Source organism: Seriola aureovittata, chromosome 11, assembly GCF_021018895.1.
Source record: "Seriola aureovittata isolate HTS-2021-v1 ecotype China chromosome 11, ASM2101889v1, whole genome shotgun sequence".
Taxonomy (NCBI): Eukaryota; Metazoa; Chordata; class Actinopteri; order Carangiformes; family Carangidae; genus Seriola; species Seriola aureovittata.
In genome coordinates, this window is record NC_079374.1 from 14,896,253 (window position 1) to 14,919,431 (window position 23,179).

At 40.3% G+C, this 23,179-nt stretch overlaps 1 protein-coding gene across 1 annotated transcript in view; it reads left to right on the forward strand.

Moving 5' to 3' along the window:
• The window catches only part of LOC130177049 (potassium voltage-gated channel subfamily H member 7-like), a 34,417-nt gene extending 11,669 nt beyond the window's left edge, over nucleotides 1-22,748 (forward strand). Inside the window, exons 4-15 of the mRNA XM_056388464.1 lie at nucleotides 2,951-3,391; nucleotides 4,643-4,854; nucleotides 6,636-7,061; nucleotides 9,000-9,399; nucleotides 9,676-9,875; nucleotides 11,639-11,891; nucleotides 14,156-14,361; nucleotides 14,523-14,610; nucleotides 14,780-14,941; nucleotides 16,569-16,725; nucleotides 19,018-19,198; nucleotides 19,784-22,748. Coding sequence (XP_056244439.1) covers nucleotides 2,951-3,391; nucleotides 4,643-4,854; nucleotides 6,636-7,061; nucleotides 9,000-9,399; nucleotides 9,676-9,875; nucleotides 11,639-11,891; nucleotides 14,156-14,361; nucleotides 14,523-14,610; nucleotides 14,780-14,941; nucleotides 16,569-16,725; nucleotides 19,018-19,198; nucleotides 19,784-20,110 — 3,053 coding nt within the window. The 3' untranslated portion in view covers nucleotides 20,111-22,748. The remainder of the gene's footprint in view (nucleotides 1-2,950; nucleotides 3,392-4,642; nucleotides 4,855-6,635; nucleotides 7,062-8,999; nucleotides 9,400-9,675; nucleotides 9,876-11,638; nucleotides 11,892-14,155; nucleotides 14,362-14,522; nucleotides 14,611-14,779; nucleotides 14,942-16,568; nucleotides 16,726-19,017; nucleotides 19,199-19,783) is intronic.
• Nucleotides 22,749-23,179: the final 431 nt, after the last annotated feature.

Here is a 23,179-nt window from a genome sequence, read left to right on the forward strand (position 1 = left end):
ATTTTTTTGACATTGTGGCTATAAGCCGGCAGGTGTCAACGAGCACAATATTCAACCTGGAAGAGAGTTATCCCTCCTTCCCTGAGCTGCCACCCAGAGCACACCATTCAGCAACATCAACATGCCTTCAAGGCTCAAACTAAAGACAATAGTTAGAGTATAAACACATTTAAAATGCAGAGTAAATATAGAAATCATACACTACAGCAATGGTTTCCTAAAACTATTAGTATAGGACCAGCAGATCTACTCTGAGCTCTATGTAGATATTCACCCTATCCATACACCCCGTGAAAAAAACTGATGATGTCCACTTGTATCAACAATCTTATTTTCTGTTCAACTATCCACAGCTAAATCAGGAGCTTTGCCTTCAGGCTCAGATAGGCTTTTTCACCACAACTCTCTGGTACACCATCCATATTACTGCCAGTGTTGCATCCATCCACCTGTCAATCTTATGCTCCATATCTTACCCTCACTTTTTTAGACATTGAGATACTTGAACTCCGTCACTTAAAGTGGCAGGATGCTCATAGTTCAAAGGGCTCAACCCTTTTTCACTCAGCTGCAAACTGTACCTGTAATAAAAAAAATTTAAAAACACATATTTTGTAGAGGGCTGGTTGACATATCTACAACAGTATCACAGGAAATCAACCTTCCTTGTTAACATTGTCTGTCATTGTGGTAATAGGGTATTTAGAAGAACTAAATCACAGGCAGGTGGAGGTTCTGTTTTCACAGAATCACTGTGTTTTAATCCCAGCAACAAAGGCAGGCACCTGTCAACTCTGATAACCGTAAACCCAACTGTACACACAACAATATGCTATAATGATATGTATCCAGTGAACAAGCCCAATATGAGAAGGGCAACTCCAACCAGCAGGTGGAAAGCAAAGCCAATGCGTCTCTGTCACGTCTTTTCATCTACCAAAGTTAGCACGCTAACCAGCTAGCCTGTCTCGTCACATTCCAATAGCGGCTCACTGTAACTTCCAGGTATAACCTCTTGTCTTGTAAAGGCAACGATGACCGAAGCTCTTGTCAAGGGATAATCACCACCACCCACAAGAAACCACATTTATGCGGCAGAGAAAACTAGCCACATTAATCTTACCCACTCTTATGAGACGTCAAAAACCCAAGCCTTGGATGCTCCATGAATCATGAAGCCTCTTGAAGTGACATGTCTTCAAGACATACAAGTCTAGTTGTCTTTGATTTGTGATGTGTGGATATCTGACTCCCCTCCTAAATTTACTTTTTCTGCCTAAAAATATGTGTAATACATTTTTGTGTGACTAAAATAAGTTTTGACTTTGGTTACCAGCAAAGCTTGTTTTCCCTGTTTTAACATTAAACAGGTTAAGAGTCTACAGCCATGCTCTGCGAGGGTGTATGTGGTACTTTGCGCTAAATGCTAACACTAGCATGATAAAATGCTCAAAATGGCAGTGCTAACATGCTGACAATGAGCAGGTGTATTATTTACATTTGTTGCCATCTTAGCTAAGTGTCTTAAAATGCAAACATTTGCTAAGTAGCATTAAGTACATAATAAAACTGAGGCTGATAGTGTCATTAGTTTTGCACGTGTTTGGTCATAAACCAAAGTACTGGACAATTTGGACAATTTTGACCTGAGGGTGGCGCGAGACGAAAAGTTAAAGGATCACCAAGGTTATGATAGACATGAGTGTATATATGACACATTGTCCATCAGCAATCCATCCAATAACCTAACTGTCAAAAAAATGTTATAGTGGTGCTAGAGAAAACAGTTCCTGAGATATCTTGACTGAAACACTAACAGACCAACTGCCATTCCTTATTTTTAGCCACTCGTGGCTAAAAATAATTCTTTACTTATAGTTGCTCTTCATTAAATGTACTTTCAGAATAGAAATGTGATAACACTTAACAATTTCATTCCAAATGAAAGTGATATTGGCCAAGTTGAATATGAGTACTATAAGTATGTATAGTATAATGCAAAATTTACTGTAGTACCATACATATATTTTTACAAGATGTTGTTTGCGTGCCACTGATAATTATATAGAAGGGCTCAATCATGATCATTGGTACTACATTGCACCAGAAGGATAGGCTTATATCTTGCACAATCTGTTTTCCTTATGGTACTCTAACAACAAACTGCATCTTATTGGGTTGATATGAGCTACACTTTTCCAAGAGCACTCTCAGGTCAGATGCCAGAGTCTCCCTGCAGAGAAGAGACGGCAAGGTCGGCCATATCTCCTGCCAGCTCAGGATGTCATTAGGTTCCTCTCCAGGAAACTTGTTGAGTGTCATTGCTCTATTGTAAGCTGCTATAGTTGTAACATCAGCACATTTGGCCAGGGGATGGAAACAGATGGCTATGATGTTATGTAAGGAGGGTGCTGAGGGATGGGTGCCTCAGGAGTGAGGCAGGGTTCACTTTCACCCTCTTTCTATTGTTAATGAGCCAAAACTTTCACTCCGTCCTAAGAGGTCATTAGTATTGCTACTGTGTCTATTCTGAAGATGTGGCTATGCACAAAAATTGGGTTCCTGTCTAAAATCAATGAGGCCTGGAAAAGGGATTGCACAATCTGCTCCTTCTCATCCTATAATATGTATCAGTATTGTCGAATCACTTGTTTTTCACTTTGTCTTAATTTTAAAGTTTAGTGCACTAATCCGCTAAGAGTGAACATATTTAATAAACAGTAGAACATAGAATATGCTGCTATGAAATATATATGTATATGTATATATATATATATATGTATATGTGTGTGTGTGTGTGTGTGTGTGTGTGTGTGTGTGTGTGTGTGTGTGGCTGAAGAAGCCTATTATCCAACCATGCATGATTTGATGCTTTTGGGATACTTTAATTTTTAATGCAGTGTACCAAAAAACTTAATAAGGTCTCACATCATTTCTTCTCAATTTTTAGGGAGGAGTAGATTCTTCCGCTTCCGCCAGGCTGCTTTGAGCCTAATGAATACCAACAAGCAATCTCTTCCGCAAGAGGACCCAGATGCTGTGATGGTGGACTCACCCAAAGAGAATGAAGACTCAGTGGCCCTACAGAGCTTCCCCTCACCCACCAAGAGCATTTGTAGTCCCATCGAGGCAAATGACACACATGCCCTCATAGGCTCAAGCCACCACTCTTCCCAGGCAAGCGTCGGCCCCGATCCACTTGACCATTCATCCCCTAAACTCCCCTGGGAGAAACTGTACCAGACGGAGCCGCACCAATCCTCTACCTCCCTCTCAAACACCTTCCCCAGAGGCAGCATCAGCAGCATGAGGCGAGCCTCATCGGTTCACGAAATTGAGGCTTATAGCTGCAATTCCAAAAGCATATTCAGGGATCGGCATACAAGTGAAGGTATGTACTACAGTAAAACTTCTGTGTTTAGTATACAGTGCCACATTGAACCAACCTATCACATTATGACTGAGTTTGCATTTGAACGCAGACCCGTGTTAACTCGACACACACTGGGATCAATACAGCAATGTTCAGAAATAATGTTTAAGAGTTTTTGTTTTAGTTAACACTGCTATTCATTTTGCTCTTATGTTTTACTTTTTATGTATAGGTTTATTCAAATGTTTATCCTTTCTCTGTCCACACAATGCTACCGTTAGACAATTGTAGCCATGTCAGAGGTAATCGTGTATTTCTGCACATAATTTCATTGCTGTTTTGGAGCATGACTTTTAAGCAGTGCAATCAAGCATAAATGCTCTTCACAGATCCACTTTTGTGGGATAGTTTGAATGAGCCTACTGCACTTAATTATGTGAAATTATTGTACACTTGTATACTTATGTAGTGATTTTATCACATCAACCATCTATAAAATCACATAACATAATCACATAAGCTTCATATCTCATAGCTCTCATCGTATGCTAACCAAACCATTGCTTTTAAATTAACCTGCATGAGCATATGCTTGTATTATGTGGTACTGTTGTAGCTCTCCTAACTGGCTAATGTTCCAAGCTAGGCTAGCAATGAAGCATACAGTATCTGTGGGAAAATCCCAAACAGTTGAATAGCTGTCCATAAACCAACTCAATGTTACGTTACAGAAAACTTACTCTGTACTCAGCAGCTCACCAGTCCACTATACAGTTAACATTTTACATGTGCATGTATTAACAGTGATGCTCTAATACATTAGTATTGTGGTACTGTAGAAGTGTGTAGTATCATAGGCTGCAACTGTACAGTTGGCTACATTAAAACACCTACATTTTAAAGTTATATCACAGTTTTGCTACCTCAGTATCTAAAACATGGAGATAAGGTTTAAAATCTGCGAATTGTTCCTTAAATATTTGTCCATGCTTTTAAAACTGTCTCACTAAAACTGTTACCTGTAAATGCTTAATCTCTGCCCACCAAATCAATTTCATGACCACATCATTTATATATTGACGTTTTCATTTTTAGAGCCATCATTTCGTGACGACTTATGTCGTACTGTATAATTTTAACAGTCTATTGATGAATTTAAAATATTGTGTCACATAAATGGCCAGTCTTACAGAATTTTGTTAAGTTAACCTAGATATGATAACTTTACCAAGGGTACTAATGTGTCTGTTGTTTGTTCTAAACCATCAGGCCCTTTTAATCACGTGAAGTCCAGCCTGCTTGGCTCTACCTCTGATTCTAACATCAACAAGTATAGCACCATCAACAAGATCCCTCTGATTGCACTCAACTTCGCTGAGGGGACTGATAAAAAGACTCATTCGCCGCAAACATCTGAGAAAGCCATTATAGCACCAAAGGTCAAAGACAGAACTCACAATGTCACAGAAAAAGTCACACAGGTGAGTGAGGAAGTTCTGCTTTTTTTTGATATTGCAGTATTTTGCCATGTGTCCTGTGGCATCTGCAGGGGGTCATTTTGAAATGCACACGTACATAGGTGACACAATGGCAAGTTTCTCAGCCACAGTCGCAGCACGGAGGGTTCCAATTACCTAGAGTCCTTGGTTCTGTATTTCAAAGAGCACAATTGGCTGTGTTTGTGGGTGGAAGGCTGGCAAAAGGATAATGTCCTTGTCACTACACTAATGAATCCTAATGTAGTCACTGGGTGGGGTGCCTCCAAGGAAGGATGTGGGATAGCGTGATACACTGATACACAGCACATGTTACACCCTGCCAGTGAACTTTCCTGCTGGCAGGTTAAAAAAGCAGCTGGTGATCTCATGTGTCACGTAGGTAACACATGGCTGTCTGCTGCCTACCCATGTCAACAGTGGAGCAGTGACATTAAAAACAAGAGAGAGGGGTGATTGGGCATTCTTAATTGAAGAGATAATATTGAGGTAAAATTGTCAAATTCATACCTATTAACATCAGCAGTGGTTAGTAGAAATCAAAGTGCAGGTTGCTATCACCCAGCAGACAGCAGGGATTCAGTTTCTTGCTGAAGGACATTGCAGAAGACCCAGTACTTCCTGTCGTGTGGCCGAAACAAGGGCTATCCGGTGGCACAACTCCCTTTTGACTAGACAAGCAGCACAGCTGATGCCAACACATCAAGGACGGATAGGAGTCCAGATATTCAACACAGTCTCAATAAACTACAACAACTATCCATGTTTCATGGATTTAAATAAAAGAAAAAGACAAAAATGTATATGTTTGTGTTTTGGGGTTATCTTGAATCATTCTGACAAATGTGCACAAATATGCGCCACAAATTTTAAAAACTGCGTAGGTCACACCACTTCACAAAAACAATATTGTCAATACCCCCTGGGCAATGTTAGCGACAACCAAGCACAAGAGAGGCCCAGAAACCTTATATTTCAATGTCTTTCAATACAGCTTTCTCATTTATAAATAAAGACAAACCATCATCATGATTAAATACCCTCTCTCCCTGCTGACTGTAGTTTGGAGTTTGGAGACACTGCTGTGATGTGAACACTGCATCTACTTCCTGACTCCTAGCATGGGGAAATATATAATTCATGTGTTGAAGATAGGAGGATGTGCCAAAATGAATAGAAAGACCCGTCGCCCTCATCCTCACTCCTGCACTATTTTCTGCCATAAGTAGAAGCTCTCTTTTTGTCTGCCCTTGCTTATTAAGCCCAAAAACGGGACAGCTTGGCCATCCTGGGAACACTGAATAATTTACCATCCAGTCCAGTTCATATGGTGAAATTAAAACAAATGTTTGCTTACTGAAATATATGAATAAAATATCTATGAGCACAAATCTATACCGCTTTTCTCCATCTGTACAGTAAAGTGCTCACAGTTTTTCCAGGAGTACACAATGTACCTCTTGCAAATATAGAATAAGTCAGTGGCATTCACATTATTCATGATGACATGACATAGGCAATCTGCTTGTCATGCTAGAGTGGCTGCCTTTACCCAATACAGTTTCACTGCAGAGTGCTCACAATTGCTACAGTCTGTGAGCTGGGTGAATTACCTGCTGTGCTTTACTAATAATTATCATAAAAATAAAAACCTAAGCTGTCTATGGTAAAATTGTCAGAAGGATCCACAAGCAGATGCTCAAAGTGGAGTGGTGTAATCAGGTGGTTTACCTCGCTGCTCTGACCCTCTCTTACCACTCCTCCAGGTCCTGTCGCTTGGAGCAGATGTGCTGCCGGAGTACAAACTCCAGACAGCCCGCATTGACAAGTTCACCATCCTCCACTACAGCCCGTTCAAAGCCGTGTGGGACTGGCTGATCCTGCTGCTGGTTATTTACACAGCAATCCTCACTCCCTACTCTGCTGCTTTTCTTCTCAATGACCAAGAGGAGCAGAAGAGACGTGAATGCGGATACTCCTGCAGTCCTCTTAATGTAGTGGATTTAATGGTGGACATTATGTTCATCATTGACATCCTGATAAACTTCAGGACCACTTACGTAAACCTGAACGAGGAGGTGGTCAGTGATCCAGCTAAGATAGCGATCCACTACTTTAAAGGCTGGTTCCTTATAGACATGGTGGCAGCAATCCCCTTTGACCTTCTTATCTTTGGCTCAGGATCCGATGAGGTATGTTCTCTCTAATGCATTTTTTCTTTACCTGTTTTTTTCTCCCAGGGAGCTTTACTGCACATCACCCAGCAATGCATGCACTGTTCTGTTCTGTTGCACTGATCCATTTACTAAGTCCAGACTTGTGCCCCTGGGCCACTACTTAAAGCCTGAATCGTCATGTCTCGGCTCTGAAAGGATTACTTTAAATTGCATGTTTTTTTTGTTTTTTTCTTTTTTTTTTTCTTTTTCTGAATGGCCCTCATTCTAGAATACATTACCACGGATTAATGGCTTACCAAATGGCAATCAATGATGCATTTATGTGAGGAGCAGGCCAACAGGGCTGTGTGCACAGCTTACATGCAGATGTGAGATGGCCATTGGTAGGCTGGCTGCCAGGCCTCCTGGCTTGTTTGTTGGTAGGATATGTCCCCCTCAGGATCTGGATCCACTTCAGTGCTTTATCGTGCTTTGTAGGCACTCCATTACACCAGAAAAGCTCCTGATTATAAACCATAATCATCTTTTCCACCACTGCTGCTGCTGCTACTGCTGAGTCAGTTCAGTGAGTGACAACAAATAAAAAAGGAAATGGATGGCTGTGTCTCTCACAGTAGAGGCTGTAACAAAAACCAAATCAGTCCTGGAAAATTTGCAAATGAGTTGCAAGAAACATATTCTACTTTGCCTCGCCATAGCTATTTGACACCATTACCTTGATTTTCATTTGAAAAATTATCTTTAGTGGAAAACTAGTCTTTTCCCTTTCTGGTCTGTACATGGATTGACATATACTGTGATAACATGAAGATACATTACTTCTAAATATAGCTTTACAGCTTGGTGTTTATACTTTTCAGACCGAGCACACAAAGTCCTGCTCAACTGAAGCCTCATTCAGAAAATAAAAGCAACCGAGGCAACGGCAGATGGTTTCCACAAGGCTCATTTAATTTAGCAGCTTAATAAGATGGCTTTAACCTACAAGCGCTTAAGTAAACCTTTTGATTAGAGCAGGGAATATTTGAAATAATTTTCAATCAATGTCAGGTTGCTTTCAAAACAACTTAGTTTTGCCAGGAGATTGAACATACCGTGAGGGGTATTATGCAAAAATTGGCATCAAGCAGTGTTTTGTTCACAATAATAATTATAGAATAAAAAAAAACAAAAGATTTTTTTCATGCCGTTTTACTGTGAATACAGTGGAAAAGAAGTTGAGTGCTTTGTCCCCACTTGAACCACTAAATGATGTTCCCATTAGAGAGGGAGAGAGAGCACAGCGTGGGGTGGGGTGGGGGGGGCTGTGCAGCTATATTATGTAATTACTTTTGCAGGTACATTTAAGACTCAATTTAACTTTAATTAGGTTGTAGTGTGCTTGTAGCTTTAACCAAAACAATATCAGTGAAGTAACAGAATGTGGAAGATTAAGCACAATACTTACAGACTTATTAAGAAGGAGAGTCTCTCTCATCTGGAGACATTAACTTTATTTTCGAAGGCCTTTCTGTCAGGGAGATAAGTGACTAGGCTAATGGGAATGGTGGTTAGTGATTCTTGATGACACACAAAAGCAGCTACAAACTCCCAGGGACCCACTAAGTGAGTGTTACTGCCTGTTCAATGAGGATTCACCTGTGGGCTGCCGCTTTCTTCACTTCTGTATTAATTGCAATTAACCAAAGGGCCATGGGGATAAAATCTTTGCCTTTTTTTCCCCACTGTTCAGGAAACTCATTACTTTAGTTTGTCAGGTGACTCTCTTTGATTTGTCACAGCTTGGATTTGTTGTTAACATGTCAGATGCGGTGATAGATGTGCAACAAATAAGCTGGCTTCTTAATGAGAGAATTTTTGACAGTAGGGTTATTGTATTAAAACACTGACATATTAACATGAAAACCACTAGTGCTTTTACTAATAAAATGCCCTGCTGTACATTTTGTTTAGACTACCACCCTGATTGGCCTGTTGAAGACAGCTAGACTCCTGCGATTGGTGCGTGTAGCCAGGAAACTGGACCGCTACTCTGAGTACGGAGCTGCAGTCCTCATGTTGCTCATGTGCATCTTCGCCCTCATTGCCCACTGGCTAGCCTGCATATGGTACGCCATCGGCAATGTGGAGAAGCCCTACTTAGAGCACAAGATTGGCTGGCTTGATAATCTGGGCGTGTCCATAGGAAAGAGATACAACTATAGCGATCCTAGCTCTGGTCCATCTATCAAGGACAAGTATGTCACAGCGCTTTACTTCACCTTCAGCAGTCTGACCAGTGTGGGCTTTGGAAATGTTTCCCCAAACACCAACTCAGAGAAGATTTTTTCCATCTGTGTCATGCTGATTGGCTGTGAGTATGTTATGGTTTTTTTTTTTTTTTTACATCTTTTATTATCTTCTAGCAAAACTTAGTTCTGATTTTATCTAGCATAGCACTTAAAACAGTTTAAGGCATAGACGTTTATTTTTAATCAGATCCCGATCAACAGATTGTCTGTGTTTATAGCAGCATTTGTCCACATTCATTCTAGTTAACAGTGTGTCTGTGTGAGTGAAGGCAATGAAAATGCAAAGCAGTCAGTAGATTCTAACCCTCCTCATTTATTGATCGCTGCCTGTGTTTCAGCCCTAATGTATGCCAGCATTTTTGGAAACGTCTCCGCCATCATCCAGAGGTTATACTCGGGTACGGCCCGTTATCATGCTCAAATGTTGCGGGTGAAGGAGTTCATCCGCTTTCACCAGATTCCCAACCCACTGAGGCAAAGGCTGGAGGAGTACTTCCAACACTCGTGGACCTACACCAACGGCATTGACATGAACACGGTAAATAAAGAAAACACATCTGTATTCCACTGTTATTGGATAGCATATCCACCCAAAATGAACTAAAGTTGTTCAATAATATTTAATCATCATTTTGCAATACTCTAAAAAGAGCTTTCTTTCCCTTGTCTGCTTTTCACCTGGATTAACATCTCTTCATTGGTAAGAGCAGGAGGTACATATTTTTATTTCTTGTCGTTTTCATGGCAGCATAACCTCTTATAATAACCTCATATATACTATAAACATTAGAAATTCCATCAGTTATGCATGATTTTTTGTTCATTCTATAGTTTCATCCAATAGCAAAGAAATAACAAAATGTCTCTGTGAAAAAAACTATATGTATGCATTGAAATGGCGCTGATATAAGGCTTCTGTCTTGTCTAATTTCAGTGTCCATCGGAAATTTTGTTTGCACTAATTTTTTATCAGTAACATTGATTTGTGGTAAACTTAATTTTAACTTAATCAGCACTAATAGCTAAATACAGTACATTTGTACTACAAACTCTTCCTCACTAAACTTTTGTATATAAGTAATTTATATATTACTTGGACATTTGAGTAAATGAACTGCAATTGTCATTAAAAATGCAGCTTTTACAGTTTTTTTAATACATTTTGGTCAAACTTCTTCTCAGTCTCACATTAGTTCAAGAAACAATAGCCCAAAGGGTAAAATTAAAGCATTACTTGAATTACTTCCCATGAATTAGCTCCTCATCCATTGCTGTGATAGTTTAAATTAAATATAAGTTATGTACTGTACAAGTGTATCTCTGATTTTGTGGCATGCATATTGCACACTACTATGGACACATCTATGGATCCACCCACTTGAGAGAACCATTATTTTACAAGATAAACAATAAGAAGTTTATTAAATTAAAGTTTTTATTAACAATAACATCAACAGTAATTACTTCGTAATTTTCTGTCGACACCATGTATTTACCTTAATATCTAGTAGTTAGTGTTTCCCATCCTTGTAATGTATGCCATATAAACATATGTGATGTATTTTATTAAGGAGTGGGATAAAGCATAAAAGTTGTGGCTTATTAAATGTGTTTACTGGCCAAACTGGTAAACTCTGCTTTTCTGCTTTATGCTAATGATAATATTAATGATATTGCATGCAGTCAGTTCTTTCCTTTTAAGGTGGATGCCTCCATCAAAAGTCTGGATTTAATCCTTGGCTCCGACAAATGAATGGATTTAGAATATAAGAATGATGGCTTCGTTCTTGCTCGCATTTATCACACAATACACTTCCTCCTCATTCTGATATTATGCGTTACCAGTTCAGCCAAAACTGAGCAGGCATTGTGCTGTGTGTTTAGCTCAGGGGGCGGTTACATAAATCCAAGTGGCTTTTATTTTTACATGCTACATTTCTTTCAGCAATTATTCCATCTTGATCATTTATACAATTAGATATTAGATATCTATTAGATATTTTACACTATTAGATAACCTTGTCTACATTGCTCTCTACATTTAAGATGTATTGTATATTTATTGGACTGTGTTTAATGGGTCTATGACTCTGTGACGTGTTTGTTTTCATACCATATCCTCATCTCTGTGCTGTTGTCGAGCTTAATTACAACTTCTCTTAGTGGAAGTACACTCATCTTAACACATTTGCTGCTCACACTGTCCACTGGGTTGCAGAGCAATTACTCAAATGCATCTCTTTGAAGGATATCAAACCAAAATTTGGTGCATTTTGCTCACAGATTTTCTCTGCATCATAGGTGTTAAAAGGTTTTCCTGAGTGCCTGCAGGCAGACATCTGCCTTCACCTCAACAGGAATCTTCTTCACAACTGCAAAGCATTCCAAGGAGCCACCAAAGGCTGCTTGAGGGCCTTAGCCATGCGCTTCAAAACCACTCATGCCCCTCCTGGAGACACCCTGGTCCACGGTGGTGATGTGCTCACTGCTCTCTACTTTCTGTCCCGCGGCTCTATTGAGATCCTGAAAGATGACATTGTGGTAGCCATCCTGGGTAAATACAACCCCTTGTTGGTTAAGTGTTACTGCCATGTTGTCACATCCAGAGGCAAATTCTTTAGTTAATTGAACATATTGCCTGAATTTTAATAAATAATACTGTGATGTATATCCTTTATGAAAACTTAATTCAGGTTCAGGAAGGTTTGGCAAATCTTCATCAGTACATTTTTTAGCTTTTTTTTTATATAATCAACCAGGGAGCACTTATGAAAAGGTCACACTGATGCCCACATGAGAAGTCAAGGTACATGGTTGTTTTAGGCACATGGTGGAAATAATATGTGTATGAAAAGTATGTTTTACATGATGTCAGGAAATTGTCAGAAAACAGAGAATGGGCTAACACAGATGTTGGATTCTACCATTGGCTTTTTTGTGAAGGGTATTAAATATGTAGTTTGTTTTGATTGATTGAAATATTTGAATTATTGATTGAGTTAACCACCCACTCCACTCAGGATGCTTGATATTTGAAAATATGTGGAGATTGGGATGTCATAAGCTCTGGAAAAGACAGGCAGTGGATTTTCCCAGTGGACACAAACTATTTTAACACAGTAATTCTTACAAAGAGGCTCAGCTTGACTTGTGTGCACATCAAAGAATGAAGTGTTATAATCGGAGTCCTTCCAAACATGAATAATTTTCAAGTCATTACAGCAACTAAACCACATCATGTTCACACACTTTGACAAGAATAGCAAGGTGTGCCTGCCACCCCCCGCATCCTCCCATTAATGTCCTCTGGGCAATAGCGCTGTTCATGTGACAGGTTTGAGACTCTGACATTTCTATTAAGTGGCTCCATGAAAGGTTGTTTGGCAATTTCAAAGACCACGGTGAAATAGCTGCCATATTTTTGACAGCACAGGGAAATTAGTTAAAGCTGCAAAGGAGGAATTATAAAAAACGGCAGTAAAAGACAGCTTCGACTAAAACGACTGCTTGCTCTTAATTTGTATTCATATTTTGCTGTAGTAATATTGTGATACTGAATACTCATTACTCTTATTAGGGTAACGAGTATTTATCTTTTTTTTCTTCGCGGGTAAACCACAAGCAGGTGCTACAGGCCAAGCCTGGATTAAACCTGCCATTATTCATGAGATGAATGCTCTCTAAAGCTGTGCCTGACAGAATGGGGTTTAAGCTTAGCAAAAGCTGCTGCATCACACAAAAAAATTAACAAACATGCTGGAAAAGTCACTGATCTCATAGATAGCTCAGCCCATTTGTATTTGATACTAATATAATGCTCCATCAGCACTATGTTTGCTCCAATTTTCTTTGTGAAAACTTGTATATTGCTCGGTCTGTTATCAGCTACCAAACCTCCCAAGCCTATAACAAGGTAGTGGTCAGCCAGTGGTGTTAAAGCATTTTTCTCATGTAATGATATCGGGTCCAACAAGGCTAATAGCATTGTTCCACAGGTGAGGAATTAGTCTCTCGCGCTGCCATCCAAGCTAATGACTATCTAAATCCTCGTGGTGAGGGCTGTGTGCGCAGGAGAGATACACCACTCTGTGTGGCGCTGTCCTCTGTGGTGGAAAGGTGTCCGGTGCATGCTGTGAAAGCCACACTGGCCGCTAACATATCATATCTCTTTCACCTGAACCCCTGCTTACAGTGTTGGCATTTAGTGAACCCAGGGACCAACAAAGGGATTTTTCACGATGGCCTTTAAACTGGACCTCTAGTCCTTTGCACAATGGATGCTCATTTCAGCAGAGAAAAGTCAGTTTGAAAACTAGATTTTATGACTTGCTGGAGAACCTGCTTCATTATGTGATAGCCATTATCAACAAAAGTCCTTTGCCTTTGAAGTGCACAACATTTAAAGTGTGTCAGTCACAATCAAGCCCTCCTTTCCCTCACACATCAAAGTTGGTGCGAGTTAGCAGTTATTCCTCAGCATTAATAATGGATCAAAGATAGAAAGACAACTGATGCACGGGCCTTGGGAGAACATCTACACAGAGTGGAGAGTCTGTTTGATTTTCATTATCCACAAAAACAAACACGTCTGCTGCCCTTTAGTGAGAGCCTGAGGAATATCTAGATAAGTCCCCATAGAGAACACAACACAAATTCTTCTCTATAATATGCATGAATACTCGTAGAAGTCATTGCAGGTAAAACTGATGTTTTCCCCTATTCCCAGTGAACATTTTGAGAAGATTTATTGTGTGTGTGTGTGCGTGTACGTGTGTCTGTGTGTGTGTGTGTCTGTGTCTGTCTCTCTCTCACTACCAGGAAAAAATGACATCTTTGGAGAAATGATCCATCTGTTTGCCAAGCCTGGGAAGTCCAACGCTGACGTGCGAGCTCTGAGTTACTGTGACCTCAGCACCATTCAGAGGGAAGATCTGCTGGAGGTGTTAGACATGTACCCAGAGTTCGCTGACTGCTTCTTCAACAACCTGGAGCTTACCTTCAACCTCAGAGATGAGTCTGCCAAGGTAGATAATAAAGTGCTGTTTAACAAGCATTCACATTGTCATGACCATGGACATTTATATACTTAAAATTATATTATATTCATCTTCTAGCAGTATGAGATTGATAAACACATACTATTAACTGGTTTAACTAATAGATTTTAACACTCACATTTTTATAGGCCTCCGGTTCCCAAGACGATGATTCAGAGGACGAGGGCACTAAAAGCATTAAAAGAAGAATTTCCTTCACCCCAGATCTATCTAAAGGTAAATTGAGACTAATCTGCAGGTCCAGTACAGCCTTGTTCAGCTTTGTGGTTGCAAATTTGTCCTTTATTTATATTGTTCACAGAGCGTTGCTGGCTGAGAACAGCTGTTCTCTGTGGAATAGAGTGCTGTGTTATTCCACTAACCCCTGTTGATTGCAATTCTGCAGGGGAAAACAAGGAAGTGGTTAAAGACATGGGGAGGGAGAGGGAGTCCAACTCGTGCCTAAAGAGATGTTCAGGAGTCCTGGGTCCCTCTTCACCCACTCCCCCAGTCCTGGACTCAGATCTTATTGTCAGAGACAGTTTAGAGAGAAGTCCATCTTTTGAAGGTAATGTTCCTTGTTTTACTAATGAACTGTAATTATTTTTACATCTTTTCTCCTAGGTGGTGCTAGGCAAAAAACATAATTGGCGGTCAGGGGAAGCCAGTAGGGGATCATGTCCTTGTTACCACACTACCAACTCTTGTTGGTTGGTTAAAGCATATGTATGGAGGGTATTGAAATCTTCCCAGGAATCCAAGCCTGGTTTGAGTAACAAATCTGTCCTTCTCTTTGCCGAAACACTGCACAGCGGTTTATTATAGTATGAGATATGATTTCAAATCTCTGGACAGTTACCACAATTATTTTATCCTCTAGGTAAATTTCAAAATTCATATTACAAAGTCATCAACCGGTTGATTAGTCAACATAGTTGAATTGAATAAGAAAGCTGCTTTTTCATGAAGTACTAATGTGAACAGAGCATTAGGAGTGACAAGGACCATGGTGCAGGTGCATTAGCCATTCCTAATCAGGGAGGAGAAATGAGGAAAATGCAATGGTTGAGTTGAATCACAACAATAGTTTGATATAATCATCATCCAGTTATTGTACACAGCCTACAAAAGCCTAACATTACAAGCTTCACAAAAGCAGTTTTTATTGTGTGACCATTGGCATGGATAGCTTCATATTTTTCAGATGTTTTTGTGTCCACACCTGTGTACATATCAACAACAGCCAATCCACTGACCTATTTTTCCACAATAGAGATGTGACTATGACACAGGCAAACATAAACGAGAGACGTGATTCAACTCTGTGCTAATTTCTGAGTTTCGGGTGTCCACTTTGTATAAGTGGGCCAAACTTTAAAGACATAAATTTGCAATTTGCATACTAAATAGGATACAGAATGTCTAGCTAAAGCAGTATGCTGAATATTGGTTTGCAAACGTTTCTAAAACAAACTACAGAAAGTGTTAATTACAAATTTACAGCCAGATTATTTTTATTATATACTGAGCTAAAAGAAGTAACATACGCTACAATAACTGCAAAACTTTGTCCTCTTACCATAACTAAACATCTGACATGGAAATCACAGGGTTTCGTATGGACATAGTGCATTCTATTAGCAAGACTCAGTAGCCAGCTATTACAGCTAGTCTACTAGTCAGTTGTGGATATGGAGAAACAAACTGCTGAGTGACAAACCGAAGCTCTTGTTAATCACTGCTGAAATAAGACCATGTGAGAGGGAAGTTGAGTACCATCCATAGTGAAGGCACACTGAACAGCTAACACTGATGCTCATATCTATACGGCTCAACATGGTAGTACAAAGCCTCCTGCACAGCCTGCTGCATGAGATAGTGTAATCACAGAACTAGTCATCTATGTTTTTCCAATCACAAAAAGAAGCTCAACCCATATCACCGGACAACAAGCTAAATACTACCAGGTGCCCAGCAGAGATAACAGCGGGGTTAGTTTGCTACTGGAAAACATTGCATTAACAATTCTCCCAGTACATGGGCTTGATAGATTACAACAAAGGAGCTACACACAGCTCTTCTGTGGAGATTAATTATATTCTATTTTAGTAGGTTTTTTTTTTTTTTTTTAGTAATGACGTTGTTCTGACCCACATGTGATGATGTAAAGCATGCGTGTTGGTTCGGCCTTCCAGATCTGTGCTGTGATAAATGGGCCTGTAAGAAGCCTACGGACTACCTGGATGAGTCAGCACACTTCCAGGACCTGAGAGAAGATGATAACTCTGCCAGCGAAATCACGTATGGAGAGGTGGAACAGCGCTTAGGTCAGCTCCAAGAGCACTTAAACAGGTACATATTCATGGAGTCAGCATATGGACTGTTGATCCTCCTTCAGTTGTCATCAACTATGAATAACCCCAGAATGTGAACTTAAACCTTGAACCTTTTTTTCCTTCATGTGACATATTGTCAAACATCTCAGGTCAGACACTCATATTGGTTGAAATTGCTGCATCTTGGGTTTGTCTTTGGTGCCCACTCACCTCACTTGATGTTAGTACACAGTGAAACAGTTTACCAGGCTTACCAGGAGACTGTATCAAATAAAGGTGGTTATCATCTTTACTAGGGCCACCTGCAGGATAATTGTAACTGAAACAGATCTGACAGAGCACAGTGCTTGGACATAAATGCATCAGTAACAATCATTCATTCTTTTACTTTGTAAACTTTGTATACATTTTGATGATAAAGTATGTACAGTAAGTATCATCTCGTGTTATTCTATACATCTTAAGTAAAGATCTGAATGCTTCTTCCACCACTGTTAGACTGGCAAGGTAGCATTTTGCCACTGGTGGGAAATAGACATCAACAGAATTTATTCTTTCATCCATTGCAGCCTCTTCTACAACTCTGTAAACTTTAGCTTGCTGATTGGCTCAAGCCATTCTTCAACTGAAGGGTGGAACACTTGTTGTTTTACCTTAAAAAGACTGGGGGATACACTACCAAATGCACCTATATGTCTCTGGTGCTGTTTTATAAACTGGATTAGTTACAATGGACTCATGCACCTCTAATGTAGCCTGAAAAGCAGCACACCAGAACACCATTTTGGCCATGCTCATGGCCCATTACAGATCAAACAAATGGTAGTGGTTGGAAACCAGCCTGTGCAGACATTTCTAAACACACCTTTGAAGCCAGGAGGGCAGGACATTTTGATAGATAAAATTTATTTTTATTCTCATTTATTATCCTATCATTACATTTTCAGTTAGTGACTTAATTATTATGGAGTGCGTTGTTTTTTAAATTTGTCACCTCCCACACTGCTAAAAGTAAGCCACACTTCCACTGCCATCACTGGCAGCGTGTAGTTCAATTGCTGATGTACTGTACATGAGTAGGTGGGGGAAGGCAACTAGCTGGCAGAAGCTGTTGCTGGACTCAGAGTGGGAGGCTGGATCTGCTGGAAGCAGGATGTACCGCTGTAGAACCGGAACATATCAGACTTGAAAATGAATTAGTACAAAAGGTTTTGTTTGTGAGATTTTATAGTGTAGCGCTCAGAATCTAAAACTGATGACTGAGAACAAAGTGTATCTGAAATATCTTCGAACAAAAGCCACTCTCTAGCAAAACTCTGTGATTTAAACAATAAAAATGTAAGCACACTATCCCTCCATTTTAGTCTCATCATATTCTGTAGTTTACTGGTTGGCCATCGTTTTAACGACATACCTGCAGCCAGCAGGCCACCTGAAATAGACACTCAAATGAACAGCAGGTGGTATTTTTAGCTGGAATTATCACAGACAACGGCAGACAGCATCGGGCTGCCTGAAACACTGGGCTGGCTCATTTTATTCAGCACAAATAAGACATTTTATCCACTGCACTCTACCTGACCTTGTTTTTTTTCCTCTAATGCTAGCTGGCTGCAGGATGAGCAGCACTTCTCTGTCATTTTGTGTTTTTATGGCTTTGACTATTCTGAAAGGATATGACAGGGGAAAACAAATGTTTGTGTTGCAGTATCCTCAACAAATCCTTATAAATAACCAAGAAAAATTCGGTTTGCTGCACCTGTAATGAATATGTGCTCTGTCTCTTTAATTTACGCATCAGTCTTTACCTCAGAAACAAATGCCTCGCTACAGGAACACAGTAAACCAGGAACATAGCCAATTTGACATTGTCTATGTATATTAAATGGGCTACGGGTAATTAAAAGGTTATTCTGCATTATCCAATTTTGCCTGATGCCCTAAATATAGAGCTTGGATGAAATCTAGTCATAATTAGATTGACCAAATGAGTGTGATACAGTCATTTCCCCAGTAAATGCTGAATTCACACCTCCCACACAAAGCTCATTATCACTCCTAGCAGGAGGAGCGTCTTTGGTCTACTACTCTGGCAAAATGTTTCTCCACACCTTTGCCATCTCTTCATTTGTCCACTGTTGAGGCGCAGAAGCTCCATCTAGTGCTCAGTGAAGTACAACTGTGTGTTTTCAGCCCTTAAATGATCAGACATGACAGGTATCAGACAAAGTATGGATTTGTCTCCTCTTTTCAGGGATAAATTTTCTTTCTGCACGTCTTACTCTTTTCCTCTTTGTTCTTTTTTGAGGCTGGAGTCTCAGCTGATGTCAGATATTCAGACCATCCTGCAGCTGCTACAGAGGCAGCCGACTCTGGGACCTCCAGCCTACAGCACTGTGACTGCCAGTCCAGACTATCACAGACCTGCAGTGAAGGTTCAGCCAGTTGCTCTGACTGCAAGCCATTTTTTCAGCCATACAGGAACTCAAGTAAGGATGTTCTCACGTCTTCATTCAGTAGAGTGTTATTTTTTTTTTCACACAAGTCAGGTGATTTTTGCACATAGGAACATGAAGCATTGTATTTTTTTCAACTGAAGCCAAGCATCAGCCGGCCATCACAGTCATCTATCACAGTCTCTGTAATCTCACAATCTCCCACTGTTTCATAAAGCTTTGCTCCTAACTGCTTCACACTGCTACTGATGAATGTCTTGATGGATCGGTTTGTCTGCCGCGGTTTTTGCAATAACATTTGGACAATCACAGGAAAGAATCTGAGCCTATGTCTGAGAATATTTTCTAAGGTTATCAATTTACCTGTCTTTTTTTTGCTGTTGAAAAATAAAGTTTTGTAAGCTTGATATACAGTACATTTTTTATATTATTTATATTAGTTATTTCATTCGGTCAATTAAACTTATTTGCTGAGAACAGGTTACCAGGTTGAAATATCTTAAATGAGAACAAACACTGAATAAAATGAATTGGATTCACTTCTAGAGTAAATAAAGTCCATTTTCCCCAATGCTGACCTTTAACCTTTACCTCTACCTCTGTCACTCTTCTTGATAGGGCCCCAACCACAAACTGGAGAGCACCATTCAGGAATCCAAAGACTCTCTGTCGAGCTTGGCCAACGTGAATGCACCCATCGACGACAGCCTTACAGCACTGCTTGTACAAAGACATACGGGGCCACAACAACAGCAACAACAACAGCAGCAACAACAGCAGCGACAACAACAGATCACAGGGCATCAGCATTCTGCATTGATCCTTCTTCCAACTGAAACCTCCTCCACCTCCTCCTCCTCTTCCTCCCCATCCCCTTCTGACTCCAACCTCAACACCACTGGACTCCATAGACCTGTTTCAGACCCAGAGTTTCCAGGACCGTAAACCTTTCAGCAGCACAGTGCTCTAATATCTGGGTTGTAATGCTGTAATTACTAAGTAGCAACTTTTTTTATCAGCATGCTGGCACAGACATCTGTATTGTTAATTTGCAATGCCTTGGTAGTAGAAATAAGATGTTTTTTTTTTTTTCATTATGCATGTGGATAAAACACTGTTCTCTGCAGTTAACAGTGTGATAACAAAATGTTTTCTGCAGTTATCAGTGTAATAATATTGGTTACATATTGTAACAGTAGTTCTAGCTACACAGGCGCCCTCAGATTGAATCTATAATCGTCATCACTCACTCACCTTTCTCACTGAAAACGTTGATGCCCAACCAATCAGGATGAACCGGTTTACTAAATTCTACTTAATCAGCAGAGGTGCTGGTTAAAGGGCTCCACCTGGTTGTGATAGAACTAGCACTACAACAGCTAACAAACTTACCAACCAACCAACCAGGCTTTATACTCTAATGGGCTCTAATGGGTTCTGTGCTCCTTCCTGTCCTAACATACAAATTGGTCTCACTGGAGTGGGACACCAGGATGAACATCACATGACCTTCTGTCATAAAAAGCTGGTCTTGGTGCATAGCACTGCCAGACAAAAGCACCTCTATCAACATTCACAACTTTACTCATGGAGCTAGGGAAAAAGCCTGACACGCTTGACGTTCACCCTTGACCTTCCCTCCCTCAATCGTTACTTGCGAAGTCAGAGGAGCTGACTGACCTACCTCACACTAGGCTGGTCCCCCTGTCCAGACACTCTAGGATAAAGGAACTGGTCTATCACATCACCTTGAGTTCATCCTGCTGTCAGCTACAGAGCCAGAGAATGTACCTGCGGGTGCTGATGATGCTTGGCAAGGATCCAGGAAGAGAAAGGGGGGAAAAATGGACGGACTTAAAGACACACACTCAAAAACCTTTCGCAAAAATCCTTTCTGTTCCAGCAGAAGGTGAAGGTGACAGCAGCAGCACTCTGAAGTCTCATTACCATATCTGCGTACTGATACCGGGACACAATAAAACATACAAAATTCATTGTCCTGCAACAACACAACAAAATTACAATGCCACTCCCTCAGTTTAAAGCAATATTAAAAAACAATTAACACAATTACTTTGGAAGCTGCCAATCCTCCACTAGCAGGACTGTGCAGAAAGCAAGGGAGAGTTGCGAAGTTAACAGGGATCATTTCTTTGGACAGGAATTTGCCAAAAAAGAAAAGAAAAATCTGCTGACCTTTTTTCCCACCTTTTCACGCCTGTGGTCAGATGAGGGAACAGTTATCTGAGTTAAGCTGAGTGTCAACAGGGAGCAGCTACTGTACCATTCACTGCCAAAGTGGCCATAGAGACGGGGGCAATGCAACTGACAGCTCAGCTTCCTACACTACAGTCATTGCAGCAGGCAAGGAGCGCTGGTGAGGCCAAGACTAGAAACTGTAAATGCGGACTGGAGGCAGCCTACCACTGTAACCAAGATACTCTGGCAGCTGATGGTCAAAGAATTGGTGTCCAAGCATTTCGAGGTGCAAGCCAAGACCCATCGCACAGGTGTGAGCACCTGTATGAGGAGGGGAAAAGATTACACAGCCATTTGTAGCAGCTATTTGTCGAAACTGAGGCACTGCAGTGAATTTTCTCCACTGTGACAGAAGATCCTGCCTGATACTGGCCAGCAAGCAGTCACTGATGAGCCTGGTCATCGCTGTTAGAGCTTATTAGAGTCTAAAGCCTGTATGCGATACATAGACAGACTCTACCTCTTAGAGGGCCTGAGCCTGCATATAAACATACTATATGAACTATTTTCTGCAGCTATTAGTGTAATACAGCATTATTACAAAGGTGTGAGAACTGTTTTCTTATCCTTAGTTGTATGCCTGTCTTCTCTGAAGTGTGACTCAGGGGTTATGGACAATTGCACTGCAATATACAGTACAGTATCAAGTATACTGTAGTTTTCTTTAAACAATGTGCATTATTTCCGCGGTCACTGATGTGCACCTACTCTATTACATTAAGCCAACGGAACACACCATACTTGCTTGTCTGGGCAGATATCATAACATGCAGATTGAAAAGTATTCTGCTGTTATCCCAGAGCTAGTCCTCTGACAAACAAGTATGATGTAGGCATTTCTACAAGGCAGTGCATGTGTTTTATATCTATATATTTACTGTTTTGCACTGCTTATGAGCCCAAAGTAGCACATGACGATATAAAATGATGTCAGCATACTTGTCTCTTTTAGAATGCACTTAGAGGGTGTGTTGGGAGCAGAAGGTGGGCGTGGGATTTTGAACACAGGGAAAGTTAGTACTTGCGCATAAACAGGTGCCTATACAACCAATCCAAATGCTAAGTCAGCATCTTCATGTATAACTAACCATACAAAAACAAATCACATTATTTCCCTGAACTCTTTGTAGGTGATGTACATTAAAGATGATATGTTGTTAGATAGCTGTTAGAAAATAAATACATCCTATTGCCAGATGTAAAAAAAAACAAAAAAAACAAACATTTTTTTTAACTTATAAATTATAAGAGAAACTCTTTAGCGAAACAGTAGTACATGTTTGTTTTGAAGCTGTGGGAGCAATAAATTAAAACGCACTTATAATTGTATCACTGGTTTTGCCTTTTTCAGACTGAATGGCCAAATTCATAAAAAGAGTATGTACTTCTACAATATGTAAGGAATCAGAAATAGCATGAAATGACCAGGGATTCTTGAGTGTTGCCTTAGGAAAGTACTCTCCTTCGTGGTCATAAATTATTGTTAAATTAACCTGTAACCAGCACTGTATTGCTGTAGTGGAGCCATGTCTATCAAGACAGCAATATGCATTCGATTTGTCTTATAGATATGTCCTTACCTGCAGCAGTAATAGTAACTACAACTGCAGCTAATTAAGGCATTTCCTCAGGTTGATACTGAGCAGAGCTCGACTGGGAATTACATGAGGTCATTGAAACCAAAGGGGCCAATAACAATGGGAAAGGTGTTAGGTTGTCCTTTACAGGTGCAACACGGGAGTGAGAGAGAGGAAG